At 56.0% G+C, this 27,539-nt stretch overlaps 1 protein-coding gene and 1 long non-coding RNA gene across 21 annotated transcripts; one reads left to right on the forward strand and one right to left on the reverse strand.

Moving 5' to 3' along the window:
• Positions 1–1,838: 1,838 nt before the first annotated feature.
• On the reverse strand, positions 1,839–27,329 carry BOK (BCL2 family apoptosis regulator BOK). The gene is made up of 5 exons (XM_051991683.1): positions 26,994–27,329; positions 26,084–26,306; positions 22,057–22,185; positions 8,861–9,024; positions 1,839–3,212 (listed from the first exon to the last, which is right to left on the reverse strand). Exons 2-5 carry the CDS (start codon positions 26,304–26,306, stop codon positions 3,087–3,089), a joined length of 642 nt encoding a protein of 213 aa, XP_051847643.1. The 5' UTR covers positions 26,994–27,329; the 3' UTR covers positions 1,839–3,086.
• Positions 3,219–8,004, forward strand: LOC127558349 (uncharacterized). Of its 20 annotated transcripts, none has more exons than XR_007952770.1 (5): positions 3,219–5,706; positions 5,741–5,791; positions 5,842–5,892; positions 6,044–6,196; positions 6,231–8,004. It is a non-coding gene; the product is annotated as an uncharacterized LOC127558349 (long non-coding RNA). The 20 variants fall into 20 exon arrangements; XR_007952775.1 differs by having other exon boundaries at positions 5,775–5,808; XR_007952784.1 differs by adding an exon at positions 5,927–5,977 and having other exon boundaries at positions 5,703–5,791; positions 6,078–6,196.
• Positions 27,330–27,539: the final 210 nt, after the last annotated feature.

Genomic DNA, 27,539 nt, shown 5'->3' on the forward strand with positions numbered 1-27,539 from the left:
GACAGACCCCATGCCAGGGTAATTTTTTACAGCATTATCCCTTGCACTCACTTCTGTTCTGATTTTTCCCCTCCCTCCCTCCCTCCACCCCCTCCCCCAGATGGCAAGCAGTTCTTTACATGTTAAATAGGTGACAGTATAGCCTAGATACAATCTATGTGTGCAGAACCGAACAGTTCTCTTGTTGCACAGGGAGAATTGGATTCAGAAGGTAGAAATAACCCGGGAAGAAAAACAGAAATGCAAATAGTTTATATTCATTTCCCAGTGTTCTTTCTTTGGGTGTAGCTGCTTCTGTCCATCATTGATCAATTGAAACTGTTAGATCTTCTCTTTGTCGAAGAGATCCACTTCCATCAGAATACATCCTCAAACAGTATCGTTGTTGAGGTATATAATGATCTCCTGGTTCTGCTCATTTCACTCAGCATCAGTGCATATAAGTCTCGCCAGTCCTCTCTGTATTCATCCTGCTGGTCATTTCTTACAGAACAATAATACAGAACATAACGTTCATATACCACAATTTACTCAACCATTCTCCAATGGATGGACATCCTTTCATTTTCCAGCTTCTAGCCACTACAAACAGGGCGGCCACAAACATTTTGGCACATACAGGTCCCTTTCCCTTCTTTAGTATCTCTTTGCGGTATAAGCCCAGTAGAAACACTGCTGGATCAAAGGGTATGCAGAGTTTGATAACTTTTTGAGCATAGTTCGAAATCGCTCTCCAGAATGGCTGGATGTGTTCACAATTCCACCAACAATGCATCAGTGTCCCTGTTTTCCCACATCCCCTCCAACATTCCGCATTATCTTTCCCTGTCATTCTAGCCAGTCTGACAGGTGTGTAGTCCACCATCTCTTTTAGGGCATTCTGTGTTGGTTCACGTGAACCTTCCCGGGTTTTCCGAATTCTTCTCATTTAGCTTTGTGTTCAGCTTTGTATTGTCTCAGTTACCTCCCTAAGCCCAACTCGGGCTCGTGCTTGAAGGGCAGATCCCCAGAGTGAGACGGCTCCATCTCCTCTCCAGGTTCTAGGTTCAGCCTAGGTGCTCTAGACCAACTGAATGCTTTCCCAGTGAGTGTTTAATATGCTTTTCCAGGCTATTGCATCTACCCAAAACAATCTGCTTCTGTCTCTCCCTGTTTGCTGTGTGTTTATATATATGTGTGTGTGTGTGTGTGTTTATTATATATATGTGTATATTATATAAATATATGAAACCTGTTTATTTGTCCTCCAATATACAGAGTGTCTATTTCAGGGATAGAACAGGGACATAGGACTTTTGACAGTTTCATTCCCTCATCTCTTCACTCCTCCTCCTCACTCCATCACACACACACACACATACAGAGCATCCTTAAATAAAGAAATCTTTTTCAACATGGAAGGCCAGAGGGTAGGTTTTAAGGGGGGAAACTCCTTAGTAGAAGGCTTTCCAGTCTAAGACACTGAACTGGCAAATCCCTCTCCCCCCTCCCCACTTCCCAGCGGAATTATCTTCCACAGTTCTTTCAATCTTCTCCCCTCCCTCCTAATTGGAGGCTTGCCCACAAGTCTCATTTCCAAGCCAGCTTCCAAGAAGCTTTAGGGACTCTGGAAGCCTGCCCTGCTCCTGCCAGACCTCTTCCTTCCTAAATTCACCGGGGAAGAGTGAGCACTTTCTGCCTGAGAATGTTCAAAGGTGAGTCACGTGGGCCTCCGGCCGACATCCCGGAGGCTGAAGTTCTCCTGGGCAGACGCTGCCTCACAACAAGACCCAAGAGCAACTCATGGGGCTATATATTGGGTGGAGAAGGAAGGGATGACTTCTCTTTGGATTCAATCGTTCATTCAATAAACATTTATTAACTCCTAGAAAAATGAAAAGAACCCCTGCCCTCAAAAGAGCTCACATTCTACTCAGAGACACAAGTTACTCAAGTAAATGCAAGATACAAGGTACTTGGGAGGGATTAGGGAGTTCTAGGAACTGTGGGGATCAGAGAGTCGATCAGCAAGCATTTATTAAGCACTCGCTATGGGCCAGGCGCTATACTAGGTGCCGGGGTATAAAGAAGCTTCCATTTCACGAAGAGAAGTCCACATGTACACACATAAATAAATACAAAACCAAGAATGAGAAGAGTAGCAGTGGAGCAGGGAGGGCTGGGAAGGAACCCGAAAGGGAACAGTGAGGAAGGAGTGCCTCCCGTACATGGTAAACAGCTTGTGCAGAGGCAGAGGTGGGAGATTAGCGGAATGACTAAGTGGTCCAGTTTGGCTGGAGTTTAGAGTGCATGATGGGAATTCATGTGACTATGACAAAGAGGAGAAATGTTCCTCCCTCCCTTCCTTGGAGGGGTGGGAGACCATGGGTGCAGAACGTTGCATACTTTAAGTTAACGCCAATTTATTTTTCTTAACTGACGTTCTTTAGGCAGAGGGAAGATTGACTTGCGGGACAGCTGTGCGTTATTGTGATGAAAAACAGAAGCCAGGCTGAGGAATTTTCTCGGGGCACTAGGGAGCCATTGAGGGTTCAGTGAGGGAGTGCCGCGGCGGCCCTGGGGTTTTCAGAAGCCTTTTGTGTCTGCTGTTTGGAGGGGGGACTGAAAAGACGAGAAAGCGGAGCAAAGAGGCTGAGTACAGTGATCCGGTGGGGGAGACAAGGGTCGCTTTAAAGGGAGAAGGCTGGCCATTGACATCGCGGGAAGGAGCGCGCAGGAAGGAGACACGGCCAGAAGGCAGGGACGGAGGACACAGTCCCTGTCTAGCTTAGAGAAAGATGGCTGAGCGCGGAGCAGCGCGGGAGAAGCCGGTCCAGCCGCTTCCCAGAATGTCGGAGCCCGCAGCGCTCGGCACTCGTCCCTGCCGGGGAGGGAAAGGAGATCCTTCAAAAGCTTGTTCCCACGCGGAGAGAGGCGCCCGATCCCCAAGGGAAAGACATTTTAGAACCAGGCACAAGTATTCCCTGCGGGAGGGAGAGAAGCCCTTTCCTCTGCCCCTCCCCATCGCCAGATCCAGAATACGCCAGGACAGCCCGGCTCTGGCCGGGGGAGGGGAGCCCTGGCCCCAGGCCAGGGGCCCCAGGCCTTCATCTCTCGGGAAGCAGGACGAAGAAGATGGCCTTCAGGAAGTGCCCGAAGCTGCAGAGGGCGGCCACGAGCCAGTGAGATCGGAGGCTGGGGTCAGTGTTCACCACGCACTTCATGATGTCTGCCTGCGAGACAAAGAAAGCTTGTTTGGGGTCCCCGCAGCCCTGGGCGCCTGGGGGTGGCTAGAAGTGGGAGGGAGAGCAGGGATGGTCTGCCCGGGGGGGATGCTGGGAAACGGCGGCTTCCACCTGCTGGACCAGATCCCTTTACAGACCTAGTGGATTTGTTGTAAAACCACCTCAAAAGGCACCCGAGCCTTGGGAGATCGTGCTCTCCCCGTCACTAGCGGACCCCTCAGGGAGGCTCTAGAGGGGACTCCTGCTGGCGGAGAAGGGATAGAGAAGAAAATACTCCATGTGCGGGAGACAGGGTGACTGTCCCTCCCTCTGGGGCTGTGGCGGAGGCTGGTGGTCCCGGTTAGAGCCGTCCCTCCCTCGGGCTGTGAGGGAGGCTGGTGGTCTCCGTTGGGAGGCCAACAAGAGCAGGACCAGCGGGTCTGGGGGACTCCTTCCACCTCCGAAATCCTGGTGTTCCTCAGGCTCCTGACCCCGGAGCTAGAAGAACTCCAGTCCCTCCTTCCTCCCGCATCTAAAACGAGGGTGCTGAGGTCCACGGAGGTCACCTGCCTGTCCCACAAGTGAGGCTCCGAGCCTCTGACGCCCGATCCCCGCCTCTCGGCCTCTACCTAAGCCTCCAGCAGCGGAGACCCTCCCCCAGACCCCTCCTCCCTCCGTGGCTGGGCTCCGCCGTTCCGGCGCCTCCACAGCCCGGCAGTGGGTGCCCGCGGCTGGCTCCGCGCGCCCGGCTTGGCTCCTGCGCCCCACTGTGAGGCGGCCGGCCGGCAGCTCCTTCCCGGAGGAGACTCTCTGCGCCCGCTGGCTCCTGGGTGGGGGTCCCTTCCTCAGCGGCCGGGAGGCAGTGAAGGCTGCGCCACGCCCCCCTCACCACTACCCCCTCCCCCCCCTTCCATCTTCTCTTTCTGGCGTTTGGGTTAGAGACGCAGCAGCAAGAGCTCCCTCGGGCATCCCACTGACCCTGCATTTGAAACCCGACAAAACGAGCTGTTTGGGGGACAAGGGCGACCTCGAAGAGGTGACTGTGGCTCCCGGGGCACAGCCGGCCAGGGGCGCGCATGGGCACCGGGACAGGGCTTTCTGGGTAGGGGGGGAGAGAATGGCCAGGGCCTGGGGGGGGGGTGACAGGAGGGACTTGGGCTTTCTGGAGGCCCCGGATCTTGTCCCCTGCAGGCTGCAGGTGTCCCTGGTCCGAGGGATGGAGACAGCGGCATTTCTGGTGACCCCGTGAGGAAGGCAGGAAAGCAGCATTTACCTGGGGCCTGTCATGTGCCCGGCAGGGTCTCTCTCCTCTGACAGCTGTGGAAACTGAGGCAGCAGAGGCGCCCAGGACGGCACCAGGAGGCAGTGTCAGAAGCTGACTCAAACCGCGCCTCCCTACCTGTGCCCCTCCTCTGGCAGCTCGTGAATGATGCTCAGGGCCAGCTGGTCAGGGAGGCAGAGCCACAAAAGGACCTCTCAGGGGAATGGGGTCCAGGGACCCTCTCCCCGCCTTTTTTTTTAAACAAAGAGAGTAGGGTGAGCTCTCCAAAGGAGCACCCCAGGATCCCGGCTGTTCAAAAGCTCCCGGAAAAGCTCTTGCCCTTCTGCTTCGGACTGGCTAGCGCTTCCAAGGGGAGGGATCCCCAAAGCCCAGGGCTGCTCACTGGAGAATCGCGGCTCCTGGGTCATCCCTCATCACTTATGCTGTTAGGAAGGGAGCAACTTACTGGCTCACCCCCAAAGGGTCATGGGATGCTCAGGAAGCAGGTCCCAGGCCCACAGAAGGGTTCTGCCCCTGGCCAAGGGACCAGAGGAACTCCCCCGGCTCCCATCATCCCTCCCCAAATTAAAATCAGAGCACAAAATCCAGCTTTCTTGCCAATTTCCTCAAGAAAAAGGAAACCTCATTATGCTATTTCCAGATTTTTTTCTCCTTTTTTTCCTAATATTAAGGAGGAGGATCTGCAGAAGCTGGGCTGCCTTCAACTCCCCTGCCCTTTCTGTCCCTGAGATGGAGAAAAATCTGTCTCTGTCTCTTTCTTTCTGACTCTGTCTTTCTCTTTTTAATGTTTTTTCCCTTTGTTTTGTTTTTGTTTTTGCTGAGGCAATCGGGGTTACATGACTTGCTTGGGGTCACGCAGCTTTTTTGAGTTTTTAAAACCTTTTCTTCAGGAGGTGCCCTTTGACTGAGGACCGTTATGTTACATGGACATAATTGAATATGACGGTACCATAAGAATTGAGGAACACGAAGAGTTCCCAGAATCCCAGAGTAGCTACAGAACAAAATAAGCAGAATCAGGAAAATATGAGACACCTCAACTAAAATCACCGAAATGGAAAGAATAACAAAAACTGAACAATTGAAACTGAATGATGGAAACTTTGAGTAATAGCCCCAGCGGGCCTGGCTCGGTGCTAAGTGATCTCATGCCATCCTCGTGGTCCTGATGCGAGAGGAGGCAGCTCGTTCCTTCCTTCCAGAGGTGGAGGACTATGGGAGGTGGAAGACTATGGAAAGTGGAGGACTATGGGAGGTGGAGGACTATGGGAAGTGGAGGACTATGGGAGGTGGAGGACTATGGGAAGTGGAGGACTATGGGAGGTGGAGGACTATGGGAGGTGGAGGACTATGGAGGTGGAGGACTATGGGAGGTGGAAGACTATGGGAAGTGGAGGACTATGGGAGGTGGAGGACTATGGAAAGTGGAGGACTATGGGAGGTAGAGGACTATGGGAAGTGGAGGACTATGGGAGGTGGAGGACTATGGGAGGTGGAGGACTATGGAAGTGGAGGACTATGGGAGGTGGAAGACTATGGGAAGTGGAGGACTATGGAGGTGGAGGACTATGGGAAGTGGAGGACTATGGGAGGTGGAGGACTATGGGAGGTGGAAGACTATGGGAAGTGGAGGACTATGGGAGGTGGAGGACTATGGGAGGTGGAGGACTATGGGAGGTGGAGGACTATGGGAGGTGGAGGACTATGGGAGGTGGAGGGCTATGGGAGGTGGAGGATTATGGGAGGTGGAGGACTATGGGAGGTGGAAGACTATGGGAAGTGGAGGACTATGGGAGGTGGAGGACTATGGGAAGTGGAGGACTATGGGAGGTGGAGGACTATGGGAGGTGGAAGACTATGGGAAGTGGAGGACTATGGGAGGTGGAGGACTATGGGAAGTGGAGGACTATGAGTGTGAAACCCTGCATACACCCAGATGTGACTGGACTGCTCTAATTCCCTTTTTTATTCTTGGTACAGAGATGGCTTTCTGGGGACACAAGGGGCCATATTTGGAAATGGAGGCAAAGTAAAAAATATCTGAATCAAGACAGATCCAGAGCAGGAGGAGGATCTGAACCAACCCCCCTTTCTCCAGGTCATTACCAAATGCTCACTATTTGTGCCTGAGCCGTGGCTTGTGCCATCTGATGGGCCACGCTCACCGGCTCTGACCCAGTGACACCGTCTGGGTGCCCTCCAGCGGCTCCGGCCCCCAGTAAGGGGCGCTTGCCCTCCCGGAGGCACCGGGCAGCAGGCTGAGGCTTTTCCCTGCCTCCTGTGGGCAAACTGCCAGGGTAAGCAATATCCCTGGGAGCCACGGGCAGGGCCCTTTGTCTGCCATCCTTCAGCCCTGGGAGGGGCTGCCCAGAGGAAACCCTACCATGAATGGGCAGGGAATTCTCGCTGAGCAGAGGGAAATCCTGGGTAATGACTGGGGTGGGGCCCGGGAGGTGGGGAGCCTGCTCAGCCGCCAAGCCCTTAATCTCTACCCACGCAGCCAGGGGTCAGGGAAGCGGCCTTCCTCGGGGATGCTTCCAGGCCGGCTCGGCTCCTTCTAGCTGTGTGGGAGCCAGGGAACCGGGAAAGCCTGAGCTCGGCTGCTTGGGACCTCCTTGCGGGCTCTTAAAGCTCTTCTTCTAGTCTGAATTTAACAGAGGTCCCTGATAAAGTGGGCATTTCTGCGCCCACAGCGAAAGAGAGCGCCGTGGAACGGTGGGCCTCCGCAGGCCAGCTCGCTCCCCTCAGTACGGGCCAGGCCCTCTGCCCGTCCGGCCTTCCGTCTTTGAACTTGAACCTGAGACCCCCCTTCCTGGTGACCCCCCAAGACTCTATGAATGATGCTCCTTATAACCAATCCAGGTGGCCAGGAGTGTGAGAGCTTCCTCCTCTCTCCTAATACAACCCAACCAAGGGGCCCCTGGGATCGGCGCCCACAATCTGGCCGAGAGTCCAGGACAACTCTCCCATGGCTGATTAGCCCGTGGGCATGGGTGTGGAGGCAGTGCGAGCAGAGAGCTGGTCTCATGGGGGAGACTGGGGTCCCCAGCCTGGCCAGTGCCGGGGGAGGTGGGGTCCGCCATGCTGGTCTCGAGCCTCCCCTCAGGTCCAATCCCATCACACGGCCGCCCCTACGCAATTAACCAGAGCTCCCTCTGGCCTCCAAGATCAAACTGGCATCCAAAGCCCCTCCTTAGAAGGGACCAGTCTTCTTCCACTTACTTCCTCCCACACGCTCCGGACACTATGAACAATAGTCATTCCCGGTGTTTCCTGCGCTGTCCCTGCCATGGGGAACCCGGGCCCTCCTCGGCTCCCCCTCCCCGAATCCGCAGTAACATCTCCCCTTCTGGGAGAAGGGGCCTTTAGTCCCCCCTCGGCTCCCCCTCCCCGAGTCCGCAGTAACATCTCCCCTTCTGGGAGAAGGGGCCTTTAGTTCCCCTTCGGTTCCCCCTCCCCGAGTCCGCAGTAACATCTCCCCTTCTGGGAAAAGGGGCCTTTAGTCCCCCCTCGGCTCCCCTTCCCTGAGTCCGCAGTAACATCTCCCCTTCTGGGAGAAGGGGCCTTTAAGCCCCCCTCGGCTCCCCCTCCCCGAGTCCGCAGTAACATCTCCCCTTCTAGGAGAAACCCTTCCCGGGCCTGAGCCGTCCTCCGCTGTGGCCCCTTTCGCCTCTCTCTGGGCTGTCTGGATTTGTTGGTTTCTTGTCTCTGCCCGTGGGCCGGGGCCCCTGGAGAACAGACCTGCCCTCTCTCCTCGGCACAGTCCCGGGCACTGAGCAGACGGACTCTCCCTAACTAGAACTGGAGCACGGGTTTGGAATCAGAAGGGACACCAGGGACCAGCCAGCCCCACACTTGTTTGTACGCGGGTGGAAACCGAGTCTCAGAGGGGGAGGGACGGCCCTGGCTATTCCACCAGCCCTGACCTCATTCCCTGTCATGGTCCTGGGCTGCCAGGATTAGACCCTGAGCCCTCGGGCGGGGGGACAGGAAATTTCCATTTCCCAGCTCAGCGGCCGCACCTCCTGCCGGAGCAGAGGCTCTGGAGAGAAGGAAATCTGCAGGCCTCTGAGATAACGGTGTGGGAGAGGGACCCGCTGGGCCCAGCTGGGGGGAAGTCCGGGCCCAGGGAGCCGCTGGCCGGCCTGAGAAAGGAAGCGCTCGCTTGGCGGAGAAGCTGGACGCTGAGATTACAGCAGCCAGGGGCCGAGCACAATGAGCGGGGCCTGCCCAGCACCTGCGGCTCCCACCGAGCACCCGCGGCTTCCTGCGCCCTCCCCGCCCCCTCCCACCGGGCCCGGCTCGCTTCCATTGCCTTCCTCTCCACAGGGCTTGTTTTTCTAAAAATAAGCCGGACCAAAGCGAGGCCCCTTACCCAGCCTCCGCGCCGCTTGAGCCACGTCACCAGGGTCTTCCGCACAAACTCTCCCAGACAGTCCACGATGGTGTGCACCATGGCCGGCTGCGCCTGCCGCACGCAGTCCACGGCCAGCCCCGCTGCCACGGCGTACAGGGAGACCACCTTGCCCCACGTTATCCCTGGAAAAGAAGAAAAGCCCGGGCTTCCTTAGTTCCCTTCCTCCTTCCCCCTTCCTCCTGCCTCTGGGGAATGTGGGGATTCTCCAGGGATCCGCGGAGTTCAAGGGATAACGGGATTCCAGGATAACTTCTTAGTACAGGAAAGAGCTTCAAAGACCCCGATGTTCTACCCCTTATTTTAGGGGTCAAGGGTCTGGCTGTGATACAGCGGGTGGGACGACTCATCTCCAACATTTTCATAGCGATAACTCCCATGTCAGAGGGTCTCATGGTCTACACAGGGCTCCCTCCCAAACTTCGTCTGAGGCATTCATTCATTCATTCATTCATTCATGAAGCATTTATTAAGCGCCTACTGTGTGCTAGGTTCTGTGAAGAGGAAAATGACAGGATTATGAGATTCCTACATCACAGAGAAGGAAATGCAAAATCATGGAAATGAAATCATTTGTCCAACGTGTCACAGGGAGTATCAGAACCAAGGACTCGGCTCCCAGAGTGGCGTTCTCTCCATACTCGGGACAGAGCCAGGGCCCTTAGCTGGGGGGGCCCAAGGAGCCGGTGACAATCAGGAAAGGGGGTCTGTGAACTTTGGTGGGAAAAATGACATCTTTATTTTCCCTGACCTTACTTTCCTCTGTAATCCTGTAGATTTGACTTTTTGCCTCTGAAGACATTCTGGGGATTGGTTCAGTCTTTCCCAGATTGCCACAGGCAGAGGTGGGGGATCCGAGGCACAATTAAGTGAGCAGGGCCTTCATTCCCGTTGTTTCCTTCCTCCCTGTCCTGAGCCTCGGGCCAGCTCCCGGGCAGGACTCCAAAGGGCAGTCTGCTGCTGACCTCGGGCAAACATTAACCGAGGGCCCCAAACGCCGACCGGGATCCTCTTCCTCTTTCTTCCCCTGGGCAGGGGCCGCTTGGGCGGTTTCAGCCTCAGATCTCCCTCAGCTTTTATCGGTTTATGACATTCCCCAGAACTTACTCTCTTGGAGGAAACTTCCTTTCCCAGCGCAGACGTTACTGAGACTCAGCGCGATGGGGAGGGGGGCGGGGAGTGGGGGGGAGACAAGGGGGGAGACAGGGGAGGGCATCCAAGGCGCTTGATCCCAAGGGCTCATTTCTACTTCCCCGGTGCCTGGAGCCGACCCTGCTCTTCCTCCCAAACCCACACACTCTCTGCCTCCTTCCTGGAACAGGCCGGGGCTGATGTGGAGGGAGAGTTGGAGGCCGGAGTGTGCTCGCTAAGAACAATCAGCGAGTTCATCTGGCTCCCAGCGCGGCTTCCTGGGGTCCCGCGGTGCCCTCCTGGCTCCAGCCTCTTCAGGCTCCTGGCCGTGACCCTAAGCACGAGGGCTCTCCCGGGAGAGTCCGGCCCGGGCTCGGGACCCCTGGCCTGAGTGGGCACGGGTGGGAAAGACTCGGGAGACAAGTGGAAACTCCTCCCCAGGCTTTCCCCAAAGGAAGGGGCCCACGGGACGCCCTGTCGCTGCCCGGGGGGGGGGGGAGCCTCCGTCCTCCATGGCACGGATCCGTGGGGAGGCCCTGCCCAAACGTGCCCCTTGGCAACGTCTCAGAAGTTCTGGGCCTCCCGGGATGACGCTCGAACCCGGCTCCCACGTCCTCCTCCTTCCGCTCCTGCCCTCGACTTTCCTTTGACAAGAGCTCTCAGCCACTGGCTGGCCCTGACTGCTCGGTCCGTCTCCCCCAGCCGAGAGCAAAGCCCCCAGTGGCTGCTGGGAGGTGAGCCTGGAAGCACGTGGCGAGAACTCGAGCTCCTTGCACTGGAAGCGTGGCGGGGCGGGGGCCAGGGAGCCTGGGCTTTGGAGCTGCCTCTGCCTGCCCAGCCTGGAGGAGTCCCTTGCCCTTGCCGCTCTATCATGAGTCAGAAGGAATGGGGGGCTCTGAGGGCCCCCCAGCCAGTACATCCTGGAGATTCCCTGAGCCTCAGAGGCGGAGGAGACCTTGGGGGTGTGTAAGGCAGGGAGTACCCAGGGCCCAGAGAGCATCCAGGGAGCCCCCAGGGCTCAGGGAGCACTCAGGGAGCATTCAGGGAGCACTCAGGGCCCAGGGAGCATCCAGGGAGCCCCCAGGGCTCAGGGAGCACTCAGAGCCCAGGGAGTACAGAGGGAGCACCCAGGGCTCAGGGAGCACTCAGGGAGCACTCAGGGCCCAGGGAGTACAGAGGGAGCACCCAGGGCTCAGGGAGCACCCAGGGCCTAGAGAGCATCCAGGGAGCCCCCAGGGCTCAGGGAGCATTCAGGGAGCACTCAGGGCCCAGGGAGCACTCAGGGCCCAGGGAGCCCCCAGGGCTCAGGGAGCACTCAGAGCCCAGGGAGTACAGAGGGAGCACCCAGGGCTCAGGGAGCATCCAGGGAGCCCCCAGGGCTCAGGGAGCACTCAGGGAGCATTCAGGGAGTACCCAGGGCCCAGAGAGCATCCAGGGAGCCCCCAGGGCTCAGGGAGCACTCAGGGAGCATTCAGGGAGCACTCAGGGCCCAGGGAGCACACAGGGAGCCCCCAGGGCTCAGGGAGCACTCAGAGCCCAGGGAGTACAGAGGGAGCACCCAGGGCTCAGGGAGCATCCAGGGAGCCCCCAGGGCTCAGGGACCACTCAGGGAGCATTCAGGGAGTACCCAGGGCCCAGAGAGCATCCAGGGAGCCCCCAGGGCTCAGGGAGTACTCAGAGCCCAGGGAGTACTCAAAGAGCTCAGGGCTCAGGGAGCATCAAAGGCTAGAGAGCACCCAGGGCCCAGGGAGCCCCCAGGGCTCAGGGAGCACTCAGAGCCCAGGGAGTACTCAAAGAGCTCAGGGCTCAGGGAGCACTCAGGGAGCATTCAGGGAGCACTCAGGGCTCAGGGAGCCACCGTATAAGAGATTAACTTCCCTTGGAAAGTAAACATTCTCCTCATCAATGGCGAGGGTGTGACAGTTGTGGAGACAGAGAACTTCGGTTTACCTGACACATCACCCGGGGCCGGCCCCCCTTGGGAAGGGGGTCTTGGAGAGATCGAAGGGGCGGATCCCGGGAGGCGAGGGCCAGACCTGTCCTGCCCCTCTGGCGGAGCACCGAGGCTCCCCCAGGAGGACTTGGGCCTTCTATGTTCTTCCAGGAGTGGGGGACAGTTCCCCCTGCCTCGGGGGGTCCGGGCTAGAACGTGGGGGGTCCGGGTTAGACTGTGGGGAGTCCCGGGTGCCTCCGAGCCGAGGAGTAATTGTGAAGAACGTTACAACAGTAACAAGTGTCGATTCGTGATGAGGAACAGACCATCCATTGGTCACTCTGAGGATTCACAAGGAGCATAAGTCTCAGAGCCTGAGGACTCGGGCCTCCGAGCCGGGCCGAAGGGAGCCGTCCGTCAGCAACACTAAGGCCTTCCCACGGTCCTTCGCAGCAGCCTCGGAGCGCTTGAGACGTGCCAGGGCTCGGCCGCTTCGGCCCCTCCGAGATGGGGAGCTCCGGCCTCTGCAGACAAAGCCCAGCTCCCCGGGGGACGGGAGAGGGCCGAAGGAGCCCGGCCAAAGAGCTGGAAGGGACCCAGAGGCCCAGACTTCCCAGCAGCTTCGGGAAAACGCCGGAACCCACTCTGTCTGCCCGCCTGCTTGCGGTCTATTTATCAGGGCCGGGTCTCCCCCCTGGCCCGCCGGAAGTTCAGGCCCAGCTCACTGGCCGACCCTTCGCTGACCGGCCCGGGAGCTCTGACCCCGTTGTTCCAGTTCCGGTTCGCTCTGCGGCCACCAGCTGCCCCCGCTCCCGGGGTCTCGCCCCGTTCACACAGACCTTGGAGCAGACCCTGCTGGGCTCAGCCCCTGCTCCAGACTCCCGGGCCTGCCCTGGCTGAGCTTGCAGGCCGGGGCCCCCTCCTCGGCCCCTTTGCAAACCTAAAAGTTTTAGAAATATCCTCCCTCTGACACCGAAGCCTCCCCGCGGGCGAACCTCCACAGACGGCCAGCCCTGAGTCCCGGAAGCTTCCCGGCCATTTTCTGCTTCGCCTCGGGGGGCCGGATGAGGGACCGGGGCGTTAGCCGGGGACCGTTCGGGCCCAGGGAAGGGAAGGCTCCCAGAGGGACCAAAGCTGGTTCTGCCAAAGGGAACCTGAGTCTGCAAAGGCCATGGGCTCCCCGTCCTCAGAGGTCTCCCAGGCAAAGCCTGGGGGGGTGTTAGAGCGAGGAGAAGCGGCTCCCGGAGGGAGAGGGGACAAAAGCTCCAGCTTTGCCAAGTGGCCGGAAGGGACCACAGAGTCCTGCAGCATCTCCCAGCCCCCACTCCCTCTGGGCCTGGATGTTCCCGATCTGCTCTCCAGATGGAAAGAAACAGAACAGAGCGGTCGCCCACGCTCAGCGCCGAGCACCAGGACCACGGGCTCCCAGGGAGGGCTCCTGGCGAGAGGGGCACGGTGGGCGGGTCTCCTCTGACTCCTCAAAGATCCTGGGGGGAGCAGGGACCCCCAGGGAGCTCTCCATCTCGGGGCGCTGAGCTTCCCAAAGGGCCGCTCGGCAGGAAGGAACTTCCCAGAGTATTCCCAGATCCTGCGCGGTGGGAAGCCGATGAGGGCAGGGCGGCCATGGACAATGGGAGCCCTTTAAGCGGAACACCAGATGGGGAGCTGTCCAATCTGGACTCTGGGAGGAGACGCTCCATTTCCCCCCGGACAGGAATCATTCAAGCTGCTTAATATCTTTTTCAAAATTTTACTTGGAGCCTTGGCACTGGACGGAACCTCGGGGGCTGGGTCACTAACCTTGGCAGCCTCCCAAGCAGGAGGGCAGCCAATCCCCCTCCCCCTGACCCTCCTCTGGAGGGGGGGCCGAGCCCCTGCCCACACTTCCCATCTTCTCCGAGTTCACTCACTCCCTGGAGGCCACAGCTTTTCTTAGACCGAGCGCTGAAGGAGAAGAGTCCTCCCGGCTTAATTTGGATTATTCTCAGGCTCTTCCTGGACATGGCTCCAGTCACTCTCATTTACCTGTTATTTTCAGAATAAATTGCTGCCTGAAATCACTGGAAAGTCTCTTGTGGTTCCAGCTGGCTCCTCTCTGCCAGATTCAGTATCTGTTTGGGGATCTCCCCCCCTCCCTCGCTGGCTAGATGGAGCTGGCCAGGCCGAACATAATGGGCCGATTTTCACTGACCTCACCCAGCAGGCCCGGCCGGAGCTGGCCAGCAGCAGCCTGCAGGGAGCCTTAGCTTTGTTTTGCCCTCAGGGCCCGAGAGATGAGATGGGGAGATTTCCTTTCTTTTCTTTTCTCTTCTCTTTTCTTCCTTTTTTTTTTTTTTCTTTTGCCTTTTTGCCTTTTTTTTTATCTTCAGGTGCAGCACCCATTTTTCATATGGAGAAACTGAGTCTGAGCAAGAATCCAGTGGGATCGGGTCAAATCCTCCTCTGGCCCCTTAAAGCTTTTATTCGAGTCATGCAGCCTGGGCCTCCTCCCACGGCCGCCCCTCCTCTCTGTGTCCCCCTCCCCAGAATGGACGCTCCCTGACTAGTAACCAGCCAAGGTCCTGTGTGAGCAGGAGTTAGCCAAGGCAGCCCACGAGGGTCTGTCCACACCTGCCACAGGCTCCAGCTGAAGCCGGTTTAGAAACCTGTTCCTTCAGGTGCTGGAGAAAGTTCCCTCAGCAAAGGGCAGACAGCATCTCCAGTCGCTGGCACTTAGTCAGCGCAGGGCCTGGCACACAGTAGGTGCTCTATAAATGCTTATCTCCTCCCTTCTCCAGAATCATGGCCCTCTTTGCCTGTGTGACCAACAGCACAAACAGCAGCTGGTCTGGGTTAGTGCTCCTCTGGGGTCAGAGAGCCCAGCAAACATATCTGAGTGCTCCGTCCAGGAATCGATCCTTTGACCTTGACCATGAGGCTCTGAACATTCTGGTGCAATAACGAGTCCAGTAAATACCCAGGCGGAGGTTTCGTTCTCCCCGCCCCCGCTTAAACAGCACAAGAAAGCCGGTCAGAAGCTTGCCGGGTGCCTCAGTGCTTCTCCAGTGTCTCCCAAGCTCCATCGGAGACCGACACTGGGTCCTCTCTCCTTCCTCCGGGGGGAAGCAAAGGGGGCCCGTAGACGGGGCTGGAAGAGGTGTGAAGGACAAAATAATGGCATTTTGCAGCCAAGAGACAGAAGCCCGTGCCCGCTTTGAGCCAGTGATAGCCCTTTCTGGTCTGTATCTGAAGAAGACTATCGGAGGAAGGAAGAAGAAGTGGCTCCTTGTAGATCATTACAGGCAAGAGCACAATTATACCATGATCAATTCCGATGGACATGGCTCTTTTCAACAATGAGATGATTCTCCAGTTCCAATGATCTTGTGATGGAGAGATCCACCTGCCCCCAGAGACTGTGGGAACCGAGTGTGGACCACAACATCTTGTTCTCACTCTTTTTGTTGTTATTTGGTTGCTTTTTTTTCTTTTTTTTTTTTTTTTCTTTTGCCTTTTTGCCTTTTTTTTTATCTTCAGGTGCAGCACCCATTTTTCATATGGAGAAACTGAGTCTGAGCAAGAATCCAGTGGGATCGGGTCAAATCCTCCTCTGGCCCCTTAAAGCTTTTATTCGAGTCATGCAGCCTGGGCCTCCTCCCACGGCCGCCCCTCCTCTCTGTGTCCCCCTCCCCAGAATGGACGCTCCCTGACTAGTAGCCAGCCAAGGTCCTGTGTGAGCAGGAGTTAGCCAAGGCAGCCCACGAGGGTCTGTCCACACCTGCCACGGGCTCCAGCTGAAGCCGGTTTAGAAACCTGTTCCTTCAGGTGCTGGAGAAAGTTCCCTCAGCAAAGGGCAGACAGCATCTCCAGTCGCTGGCACTTAGTCAGCGCAGGCCTGGCACACAGTAGGTGCTCTATAAATGCTTATCTCCTCCCTTCTCCAGAATCGTGGCCCTCTTTGCCTGTGTGACCAACAGCACAAACAGCAGCTGGTCTGGGTTAGTGCTCCTCTGGGGTCAGGGAGCCCAGCAAACATATCTGAGTGCTCCGTCCAGGAATCGATCCTTTGACCTTGACCATGAGGCTCTGAACATTCTGGTGCAATAACGCGTCCAGTAAATACCCAGGCGGAGGTTTCGTTCTCCCCGCCCCCGCTTAAACAGCACAAGAAAGCCGGTCAGAAGCTTGCCGGGTGCCTCAGTGCTTCTCCAGTGTCTCCCAAGCTCCATCGGAGACCGACACAGGGTCCTCTCTCCTTCCTCCGGGGGGAAGCAAAGGGGGCCCGTAGACGGGGCTGGAAGAGGTGTGAAGGACAAAATAATGGCATTTTGCAGCCAAGAGACAGAAGCCCGTGCCCGCTTTGAGCCAGTGATAGCCCTTTCTGGTCTGTATCTGAAGAAGACTATCAGAGGAAGGAAGAAGAAGTGGCTCCTTGTAGATCATTACAGGCAAGAGCACAATTATACCATGATCAATTCCGATGGACATGGCTCTTTTCAACAATGAGATGATTCTCCAGTTCCAATGATCTTGTGATGGAGAGATCCACCTGCCCCCAGAGACTGTGGGAACCGAGTGTGGACCACAACATCTTGTTCTCACTCTTTTTGTTGTTATTTGGTTGCTTTTTTTTCTTTTTTTTTTCTTGTGCAGCCTGATAATTGTAGAAATATGTACAGAAGGATTGCACATATTTAACATATATTCAATTACTTGCCGTATAGGGGAGAGGGTGGGCGGAAGGGAAGGAAAAATTTGGAACCCAAGGTTTTGCAAGCTTGAATGTTGAAAATTATGCCTATGTTTTGAAAATAAAAAGCTTTAATAAAAAAGAAGGGAAAATTAGAAAATATACTTTGCTTTCCTTTAAAAAATGGCTCCTTATAGGTCACGTCCATCGTCAGATGAATATTTTTTATTTTCGCTTAATTAGTTTTCTTTGTTTTGAGGAAAGGTTGTGTTCAGGGAATGCAGGGTGGGGCAGAATGAATAACGCCCAGAAAATAGTGATATAAAAACCCAAGGCGTGATTAAAACCTGTTCCTTTTAAAAATCAAGAAAAATAAATCCCTCCCCGTACAAAAAGATTACTAGTAGTACTATTCTTCACAGCAAGAAACTGGAAACACAGCAATAATAATTACAATTCTTTATATAATGCTTCTGAGCGTGCAAAGCAGGCAACACCCACGAGAGGCAGAAGATAGAACGCTGAAAAAAAGACCCGAGTTCAAATTCTGCTTCAGATTTGCTTAGTTATGTGGCCCTGGGCAAGTCACTTAATTTGTCTCAATCTCAGTTTCCTTATCTATAAAATGGGTGTCATAATAGCTACCTACCTCCCAGGATTGCCCGAGGGCAAAAGGAGATATTTTTAAAGCACCATGTAAATAATAGCTTAGCTGACTAACAACCCCCATGAAAAAGGCATCTATAATAGGTGTTATTGCCTCTATTTGACAGATAGCAGATTGAAGTTGATAAGAGTCACTTTTCCAGCCCAAGGAAGCTTAGGAAGAGAGACAGAGAGGTCTGTGGATATTGGGGTGGTGCTGCCATGAGAAGCTTTCCAACAGGCAGGGATGCAAAGGGGGCTGAGAAGCACCAAGGCAGAAAGGGACCCTTAAAGAGTGCCATGAGCAAGAAGGGATGCCGTCATGTCAACCAGGATCCAGGATCCACAGAGTCAGGGTAGAGAGAAAGAGCTGCAGGCTCAGAATCCTGCCGAGGACTGAGCCCAGAACAAACCCAATATAAAGTCAAAAGATAAAAAAAAAAAATAGAAGAAAATGTCAAACATCATACAAGAAAAATGACCTAGAAAATAGATCAAGGAAAGATAATTTTAAAATAATCAGACAACTGAAAGCCATGATTTTTTAAAAAGGCCTAAACATTCTAGTTCAAGAAGTTATAAAGGTCAACTGCCCAAATCTCTTAGAACCAGAGGGCAAAGCAGAAATGAAAATATCCCCTAATCACCTCCTGAAGGAAATCCCATACTTAAAACTCCCAGAGAAAGGAAAAATACCTCAAGTCTCCAGGAAGAAAGAACTGAAATATCAGGAAGCCAGTCAGCACCCCACAAGATTTTGCAATGCAAGATTTACCACCAAACAGAAGGCTTATAATATGTTATTCCAAATGGCAAAGGACCTAGGAATATTACCGAGATTAATCTATCCAGCAAAATTTAGTACAGTTCCACAAGGAGAAAAATGAATAATTAATTAACTGGAGGATTTTCAAATATTCCTGATTTAAAAAACCCAGAGCTTAATTAAAAAAAAAAAAAATCTGACATTCAAGCACACAGTAAGTACTCGAGCATAGAAAAGTAGATGTGAGTGAAAAATTAAAAGAGACTAAACAAGTTTAAAATATTCAATTTCCATATGGGAATATGAAACACGTAATCCCTCAAAAACTTTATCATTGCCAGGCATCTTAGAGAGAGTCTAATTAGGCAGAAGGCCTGGATGTGGCTCTATTATGTTTAGATAATCTCAAAAGAATAATAGAAGGGTGGAGGAAAAGTATGCACTGGGAGACAGTGGAAGGGAGAAGCACTTCTATTTGTTACCCACAAAACCCACAGGAAGAGATAGAAAAAGTCCATTCAAAATAATTATAGACGATATAAAATATCTGAGAGTCCACCTGCCAAAGCACACAAAGGAATTATAGGAGCACAATTACAAATCACTTCACACAAAGAAAGACTGATGGAAATTATTGAGAAATACTAATTGCCTTTGGGGAGGCTAAATCAATATCATAAAAATGACGATATTCCCTAAAGTCATTTACTCGAATGTCAAACTAATCAGACTACTAAATAATGACTTTAGAGAGCCAGGAAAAATAATCTGGAGGAACAAAAGGTCAAGAATATAAGGGAATCGATGAAAAAAAAGAAGAGAAGGAAAGGGAACCAGTAGTACCAGATCTCAAACTATAGCAAAAGGCCTAATCACTAAAACAATCTGGTTCTGGATCAAAAATAGAGAGGCCAGTCAATGGAACAGATCAGGTACGTAATATATAGAAGTAAACACAATATGCAGAAGAATACAGTGAATCGGTGCTTGATAAACCTCGGGATCAATGCTTACAAGCTCCAAGAACTACATTCTTGGAGAAAAACTGGAAAGCAGTCTGACCGAAACACGGACACGCGCTTCACACCATCCCCCGAGACAAGCTCCAGATCAGTACACGAAGGGGTGATAGAAACAAATAAATGAAACAGAAAAGAAATGATCCATCTGATTTAGGAATAAGGAAACGTTCAAGAGATAGAGAGGTTTGCAAAAGCTGAAATGAACAATTCTGATCACATAAAATTCAAAAAAAGATTTTGTACAAACAAAACAATTGCTACTAAAATTAAAAGAAAAGCAGGAAACTGGGGGAAAATCTTTGCTAGAAGTTTCTCTCAAAAGTCTCACTTCAAAATCATATATATTAATAGAGAAAAGGGGAGACAGAGAGAGAGAGAGAAAAAATCAAATTTCCAAGAATAAGAACCATTCTCCAAATGATAATTGTCCAAAGGATATGAATAGTCAGTTTTCAGAAGAAAACATCAGAGCTTTCAGTAGTCAAATTAAAAATGCTCTAATAATTAGAGAAATGCAAATTGAAACCAAACTCTAGCTACAGATCGCAGGGAAGGACTTGATTCATATTGGTAGAGAAATGTCCTCACTTGGGAGTTTCCTACCTCAATGAAGCTGCAAGTCCAATGTCTCTCCCTATCTCCCTGCATTTTTAAGTACTTTTATTTCTAAATACTTAAATACCTATAGCAGTGGCAGGAGGGGAAGGGAAAAATGAGCATTTATTAAGTGCCTCCTATGTGCCAGATACTGCACTAAGTGATGGACAACTATTATTGCATTTGATCTTTGTAGCAATCCTCTTAGGTAGGTGCTATTATTATCCCATTTTACAGATGAGGAAACTGAGGCAGAGTTAAGTGACTTGCCCAGGTTCACACAGCTAATAAGAGGCTGGATTTGAACCCTGGTTCTTCTGACTCCAGAGCCACCTGGGTGCTTCTGGATCAAACTAAACTGCGTTAAACGCCCAACAAGGCACTTCTCAAGCTCTGAGCACAACTTTGCAAAAGTCGGTCTGTCTGTCTGTCTGTCTGTTCCTCTCTGGGTCGTTTTCAGTTAACGTTTTAACGTTCAAGTGTTTCCCATTTGCCGGGCAGCTTCCCACCAGAAAAAGAAAAACTGGAATCAAAGCGCCCGTTTTTGCTCAAGACTGTGGAAACTGCGCAGATTTTGGGCCAGGACTGCCCTTCCGGGGGGATGAAGGCTATGGATGTCGCAGGAATCGATGGGTGCTGTTCTCCCCCCCCCCAGCTTGTCCCCAAGGCCCGGACCTCAGTGAGAGCCCAGGAAAGCCCGGGGATGGCTCGGGCTGCCCCGGACCCCGGAGGGCTGCACCCCCGCTAAGGCGGCCCCCCCACTCCCTGAAGATGAGCAGAGGGAGCCCAGAGACGCCCCCTGGGAAAGCTCTGGCCTTGGAGGCCCATTCCTGGCCTCGGCCCCTGTGGCTCCGGCTCCTCCCGGAACAGAACTGCAGATGTGGCTGGGGGGCCTTGGGGGGGGGGCTCTCCGCTGGCCAGCCAAGCTGTTTCTCAGCTGCCGGGGCAGTTTTAAAACCCCTGGGAAGCAGAGGAGGGGGCCGGGGCCCACCCCAAGGCAGGAGGGCCGCGGAGAGCCGCACATCTCCAAGGGCGGAGTTCTGGCCAGAACCCACATGTAACAGGAAAAAGTCCGCGTGTCCCCCCATCCGCGGGTCCGGCTTTTCTGAGTCAGCTCTGGGTCGGGCCAACAACTGGGCCTTCCCGCACCGGCCCCGACACACACACATTAAGGGGAGGGCGGGGGGGGGGGCGCTGCCCGGGGGAGGGGCTGTCACCCCTCTCACTCCTCAAGGGCTGTGGGGCAGCGCGTATCTGAGTGTTTTGCTCCTAACCTGGGGCTGGCGGAGGGTGGAGATCTCTCCCACCACACCAAGCAACACTTGGGCGGCGGCCACGATCCCCGCCAGTTGCCTGAGAGAAAGATCTAGAGACGTCCCTCCCCCGGGCCTCCTAAAGTGCCCCAGAGGCAGGTCCGGGGTCCTCCGGGCTCCTAGGCTCCTCTTCCTCCCCGGGGCCTCCTAAAGTGCCCCAGAGGCAGGTCCGGGGTCCTCCGGGCTCCTAGGCTCCTCTTCCTCCCCAGGGCCTCCTAAAGTGCCCCAGAGACAGGTCTGGGGTGCTCCGGGCTCCCAGGCTCCTCTTCCTCCCCAGGGCCTCCTAAAGTGCCCCAGAGGCAGGTCCGGGGTGCTCCGGGCTCCCAGGCTCCTCTTCCCTCCGCAGCCTTCCCTTTTTCTGATTATTCACGCAGCCCTCTACCCTGCAGCAGCCCCTCCGCCCTGGATCAGAGCTGCAGAGTTTGTGCCCTCGGGGCGGCCGCAGCTTTCGAACTCCGGCCTCGGGACTAACTCACGCTGGCTGGTGACTGAATGCGCGCACTCGTGGCCGCTCTAGCGGGGCTCCACCAGTGGGAACCGTGCGTCGGATCTAGTTAGTGAATGTCGGAGGCGGGATTGGAACCCGTCTCCCGAGCCCGGAACCCTGTCCCCCAAACCGCAACAGTTCTCTAATGGAATCGATGCCATTTGTTTGGGAAAGAGCGGGGCAAAGGCCAGTCCTGTGAGCCGCTTACCGTCCCTTTGTCTCCCCGACGCCCCCAGATCATCTCCTCTAACATGGGCAGGGACTCTCGGTTTTGCATTTGTATCCCCGGGGATTAGCATAGTGCCCGTATACCATAAGCGCTTAATAAATGCTTGTTCAATCATTTACTTCATACATTCACTCATTCATTCGTTTAGGAGCGTCTCCCAGCCCCCATGAGACAGCTTGGGGGGTGACCCAAGGGACCGAGGAGGCGCCCACGCGGGGGATGCTCCTTCCCCGACAACGGCCCGCCCGCGGGCGCTGGAAGATCACAGTGTCGCCGCCGGAGCCTCGGCCGGGGGATCCCGCAGCTGGGGGGCCCCCTCCCGCCCTCCCCGCCCCCCCCTTCCCGCCCCCGCCGGCCCCCCCTACCTGCCGCGAAGATCTGAGTGGCCACAGCCAGGAAGGCGTCGGTCACCACGCTCTCCGACTGCAGGGAGATGTTGAGCTGCCGAGCGATGTTCCGGTACACGTTGGGCCGGATGTACTCCAGCTCATCCCCTGCAAGGAGACATGGGGGGGGGTGAGGACCTCAGCCGCGGGGCCTCGGCCTGGGCCCGCTACTTTGTTATCCTGAGCCTCGGTGGTCCCTGCCGTCCCCCTAACTCGGGCTGCCTCCCCCTAACTCGGCTGCCATCCCTCTAACTCCGGCTGCCTCCCCCTAACTCGGGCTGCCTCCCCCTAACTCCGGCTGCGTCCTCCTAACTCTGGCTGCATCCCCCTAACTCCAGCTGCGTCCCCGCCAAGCTTCCATCGCACTTTCCGCCTGCTACAAGAGCCCTGGGCTCCCCATGTTACAGGAGGAAACAGGTTGGGAGAAGTGAAAGGGGCAGGCCTGGAACCGGGCTCCGAGACCCCATCCAGCTCCCTCCTGTTTCTCTGTGCTGCCACAGAAGGGGAATGGAACAGGTTCTCCCTGCCCCCACCTTGGAGCCCCCAGTGGGAAAGGGGTGTTGGGGGGCACAGAGCTCTCCCTTCCGTGTCCAGCCTGAGCTCCCTCTGAGGGTCATGAGCCTTTCTCTCACTCATCCAGCATGAGAAAGGCCCCAGACCAAGACTTCCTCTGTCCTCTCGCCCCCAGGTCTAATGAGGGGAGACCCCCCCACACACACACCGGAGACTCTGCTAACCTGACCAGCAAACTCCGCAGGGTCCAAGGCCAAGTGGGCCCTGAGGAGAACCCCAAGCACAGCCGGGAGGTCAGGTTTTGAAGGCGGAGTTCATCAGAGCCTGGTGGTCTTCTGCCAACCCCTTAATCCCTCTGAGCCTCAGTTTCCCCATCTGTAAAATGGGGGTCTCAGGAGAGCACCCCCAAAAGGAGGAGGAAGTGTATGTCCTGTTTCTGAAGCTCTTCGCCTAATGCAGGGGATTCTTGGCCGGATACAGCAGGGCTTAGCAGCTCCCTCCCTACTCGGAGACTCTGACTCTGTCTAGAAATCGGGATTTCTTAACCTTTTTTTGGGGGGGCAGGGTCACAGTTGCTTTTGGGGGGTCACTGGAAGCTTCTGGATGGGGCCCTTCTCAGCATCGTGATGTGAAATGCATTAAAATTAAAGGAAATTTCTAGTTAATGAAAATAATGTCCCTTTTCCCCCATTGGAGCTCACAAGCCATCGTTGCCTCCGTCTGTCGCCAGAGCCCTTGGGGACCGGGGGAGCCCAGTCGAGCTGGATTCCCAGATGCCCCTGCCAGGACAGGCCATGACCTTTTCAAGGGGTCACTGGAGCCTTTTTGTTACCCCCCCCCCCCCCCAGCAGGCCCGCCACATTGCTGGTCCCCTTGGAACTAGACGGACAGAGGCATTGTGGGTGACGGCAGACCTTCGCGGAGCTTCCACCCCCCCCAATCTGTCATGTTACAAATGTGGGAGATCTTGTTGTGCCCTCCGGGGTTACCAATCATAGAGAAAGCTGGGCCAGGGCGATTGCTGGATTTGAATTCGCCACCTCTCTGGGCAGTATCTGTCCTCCACTGAAGCCACCAGGGGCCTCCGGCTTCCTCATTTTTATTGATGCTAATCGAGTTTGTAATGAAACAGTCTAGGGCCGGAGCCCGGGATTCCATCAGTGTGGGAAGCACTCCCACATAAAAGCAGCGCTGCTGGAGCCCTCCTAAGTTCACCAGGGGCTCCATCTACAGACGATATTTCAGCGAAGCGTCACAATAACTGGTGTGTGAGTAATCTAAGTATTGCCACCCCATTCTATAGATGAGGAAACTGAGGCTCAGAAGGGTTCGGGGTGTTAGCGGGAGGATTTGAACTCGGGCTGCTCTGAACCCATTTCCCAGGTACAGACCGAGTCCAGAGACCGCCACAGAGATGGAGGCCGCAGGGATCGCTGGTCCTGGCCCTCGTGGGAAGTGCCGAGAGTTTGGAGGGAATCCAAAGGAGAAAACGAGAACAATTACTGAGCCTAGAAATAGACCCTGGGAGAAAAAGTTAAAGGAAGTGGGGTCATTTCACTTGGGGAAGGGGTGTTGGCGATGCTCGGTGAGTGATGGCCGAGGGGCAGCGGGGGCCAGAGGAAACGGGCCGGAGGGCCGGGGGCCCTTCCTTCGGACGCTGGGGAGAACCTAGTCTTTCCTTTTCTAAATGCCTGAGAATCCCCGGCTGCAGCATCTGGGGAGGGCTGGGAGCTTCCTTTTCTGGGGAGTCTGAAAAAAACTTCTCACTCCCCCGGGGGCTGCTCCTGCCAGGCCCAGAAAGGCCCCGAAAGGCCCGGAACAAAGTGGGCTCATGGATGCTGATGGGTTGGTTGATTAATGGGGGCTCCTGCTCCAGGGAGTCCCTCTGTGCCTCAGCGCCCCCCAGCGCAGCTGTCGGGAAGACGAGTCCAAATCCAGTCTCAGACACTGGCCCCGAAGTCAGGGGGACCCGAGTTCAGATCCCGCCTCAGACACTGACCCCTTCCTGGCCGTGTGACCCTGGGTGCCTCCATGAGACTCCAGGCAGAGCTGACCCTCGGAGTGCCCGACGCAGCCAATGGGGAGAGAGGAGATGAAACGTCCCCTGCAGAGCCCTCTCCGGGAGCCGGCAGTTCTGGATTCTCCTTCCTCTCTACCCCGCTGATCTGTGCCTTGTGCTCTCCCTTCCCTTCCCCCTCCCGTGGGTGTGTGGCAGGCACGGGCAGCCACAGATGCCAGGCCTGGGCCCCAGATCAAGCAGGGGCTGGCCATGAGGGCCTCGACCCGGAGTTCTGAGCCAGGGGAGAGGAGCAGGTAGGCAGGAGTGCCGGGGAAAGGCCGGAGCCCCACGGCACTTGGAGGAAGCCTGAGCAAGGCCTGGAGCCTCCACCAAGAGGCCCGGGCCATAGAAGTGCTTAATAAATGCTGGTTGGTCAATCAATATAAAGTTCCTACTGTGTGCCAGGCACTGCTTGGCATTAAGTGCTTAATAAATACTTGTTGGCCAATCCATATTTAAGTTCCTACTATGTGCCAGGCTCTATGTTTGTCATGTAGTAAGTGCTTAATAAATGCTGGTTGGCCAATCCATATTTAAGTTCCTACTATGTGCCAGGCTCTGTGTTTGTCATGTAGTAGTAAGTGCTTAATAAATACTTGTTGGCTAATCCATATTTATTAAGTTCCTACTATGTGCCAGGCTCTGTGTTTGTCATGTAGTAAGTGCTTAATAAATGCTGGTTGGCCAATCCATATTTAAGTTCCTACTATGTGCCAGGCTCTGTGTTTGGCCTGTAAGTATTTAATCAATATTTTTCAGCGCCTCCTGTGTGCCAGGCGCTGTGCTAAGCGGTGTGTGATGTGGTTACCCAGTGCCCTCCCCCAGTCCTGCCTGTTGGGTGCAGAAGCAGCTCTGTTGACAGGGGAGAAGCCTCCTGGGCCCGAGGGCCTCCCCCTCCTCCCCCGCCCCTGTTGCCAAAGGCCAGCTGGGCAGCTGGGCACACACAGGGCGTCCCAGGAGACATCCTGCCTTCTTACGGTAACTAGGGCTAAGGGCTTCCCTCCTGCTCCCCCTGTTCCTGGCCCCAGGGCTCAGCCCTTTCCCTCCTGCCCCCCCTGTTCCTGGCCCCAGGGCTCAGCCCTTTCCCTCCTGCTCCCCCTGTTCCTGGCCCCAGGGCTCAGCCCTTTCCCTCCTGCCCCCCTGATTCCTGGTCTCCGTTAGTGGCTGGGTCCCAGCCCCTCTGACTCTAAAGGTCGCCTCCTTTGTTCCCATCCCAGCAGAGCCCTTTAGGCCACCCAGTCGGTCCCATGTCTTCCCCCCATTTTACAGAAGAGAAAGGCGGGAGGGATGTTCTGAGTGGCCGCGGGCAAGAAGCGGAGGTCCCGCGACTCCAAGCCCCCGCGGCGGCGTCAGACGGGCCGTCGGGGGCCAGGGCAGCGCGCCCATTGCTCAGATCCCCCCCTCCCGCCCCCCGCCGCCGCGTCCCCCACTCACCCAGACGGAGGAGGATGCTGGAAATCTCGGCCAGCTTCCCCCCGGGCGTGGGCGCCTTGTACTCGGGCTTGCTCCAGCCCAGGCCGGCCCGGGAGAGCCGCGACTGGATGTATTCCCGACACAGCGCTTTGGCCTGGGACACCAGCTCCTTGTCGGTGGGGGAGCGGTCGAACACCTCCATCACCTCCGCCGCGAACACTGACGAGCGCCGCAGGACCTCCATCTGGGGGGAGAGAGAGCCGCTGGCACCTCGGGGGCGCGGCGGAGGTGGGGCCCGGGCCGCTCGGCGAGAGCTTCGCGCACGGGGCGAGCCCGGGACGGCCCCTCTCACCCCACCCTCCGTGATTCATCGGGCTCCCTGTCCCCGGGCTCCCTCCGAGTGCCGGGACCAGCTAACCTAGAAGCAGCGCGGGAGGGGCCGGGGAATCCCTGAGGACGCGGCCGGGGGCGCACCGAGGGAGCCCCTTCGGGAGGGGAGCTGGGAGAGGGAAGGCGGGCTCCCCATCCCCCACCCCACCCCCCGACTTCCAACAGAGGCTAGCGCCCAGCCGGATCCACTCGGTTCAAAGAACAAAAGTCCGGGACCGACCCCGCGGCCCCGGGCCCGAGGCCAGTCCGGCAGCTGCCCGGTCACCCGCGAGCCGGGGTTCGGACGGCCCCTGGGAGAGCCGGGGACAGATGTCCCCCAGCAGCTGGCCTTCCGGCGGGGACCCCAGCCCCTGCCGGCCCCCCGACTCGGCCCTCGGCGTCCAGCAGGTCTCTGGGTTACGGGACGCAGGTGCAATCCTGGCCCCGGGCCCGGGGGAGCCCCCGGACCGCCTGGCCGGGGACCAGGTGGGGGCTCCAGGTTCTCAGCCCCAGTTCTGTCCCCCCGCCCCTCCGCCCCCCACAAAGCGAGCCCTCGGCTCACCTCCCCAGTTGCATCTTTTTCCCGCAGGGCAAAGATGAAAGGTCTCTGGGTTTCAGCGGCTCCTCCTCATCTCCTTCCGTTCCCACACACCCAGCACACACACGGCTCCTCCGTCCGCTCCGGCGGGGCTGCGGCGCGAAGCTTGCCGGGGCCCCGCTCTCTCGGGCGTCCCGGGCGCGCCCTCCCCGGCTCTCAGCGCCCCTCGACCATCTCGCGTCCCCGCGGCTCGTGACAGACTCCTCGGAGGGAGAAAGCCCGAAGGCCGGCGGCCGGACGGACGGACGGCACAGACAATGTCAGGGAGAGAAAGCCTTCTAAGGAAAATGAAATGACGAGGAGGCGGAGTCACAGAAGTCGGTTAGAACCAAGCTCCCCTTTCTTCTCTCTCTTAAGGAGGAACCAGCTAGTTCCTGTGATTGATTAAGGAAGAATGGCTCGAGAGTTCTCCGTGGGGAGCAAGCGGCACCTGGAGGGGACCCGGCCTCCCAAGCCCACCTTCCCCTCTCTGAGCCTCAGTTCCTTTTCCTGGCCAGGTGGTCCCTGAGG

Source organism: Antechinus flavipes, chromosome 3 (genome assembly GCF_016432865.1).
Source record: "Antechinus flavipes isolate AdamAnt ecotype Samford, QLD, Australia chromosome 3, AdamAnt_v2, whole genome shotgun sequence".
Classification (NCBI taxonomy): Eukaryota; Metazoa; Chordata; class Mammalia; order Dasyuromorphia; family Dasyuridae; genus Antechinus; species Antechinus flavipes.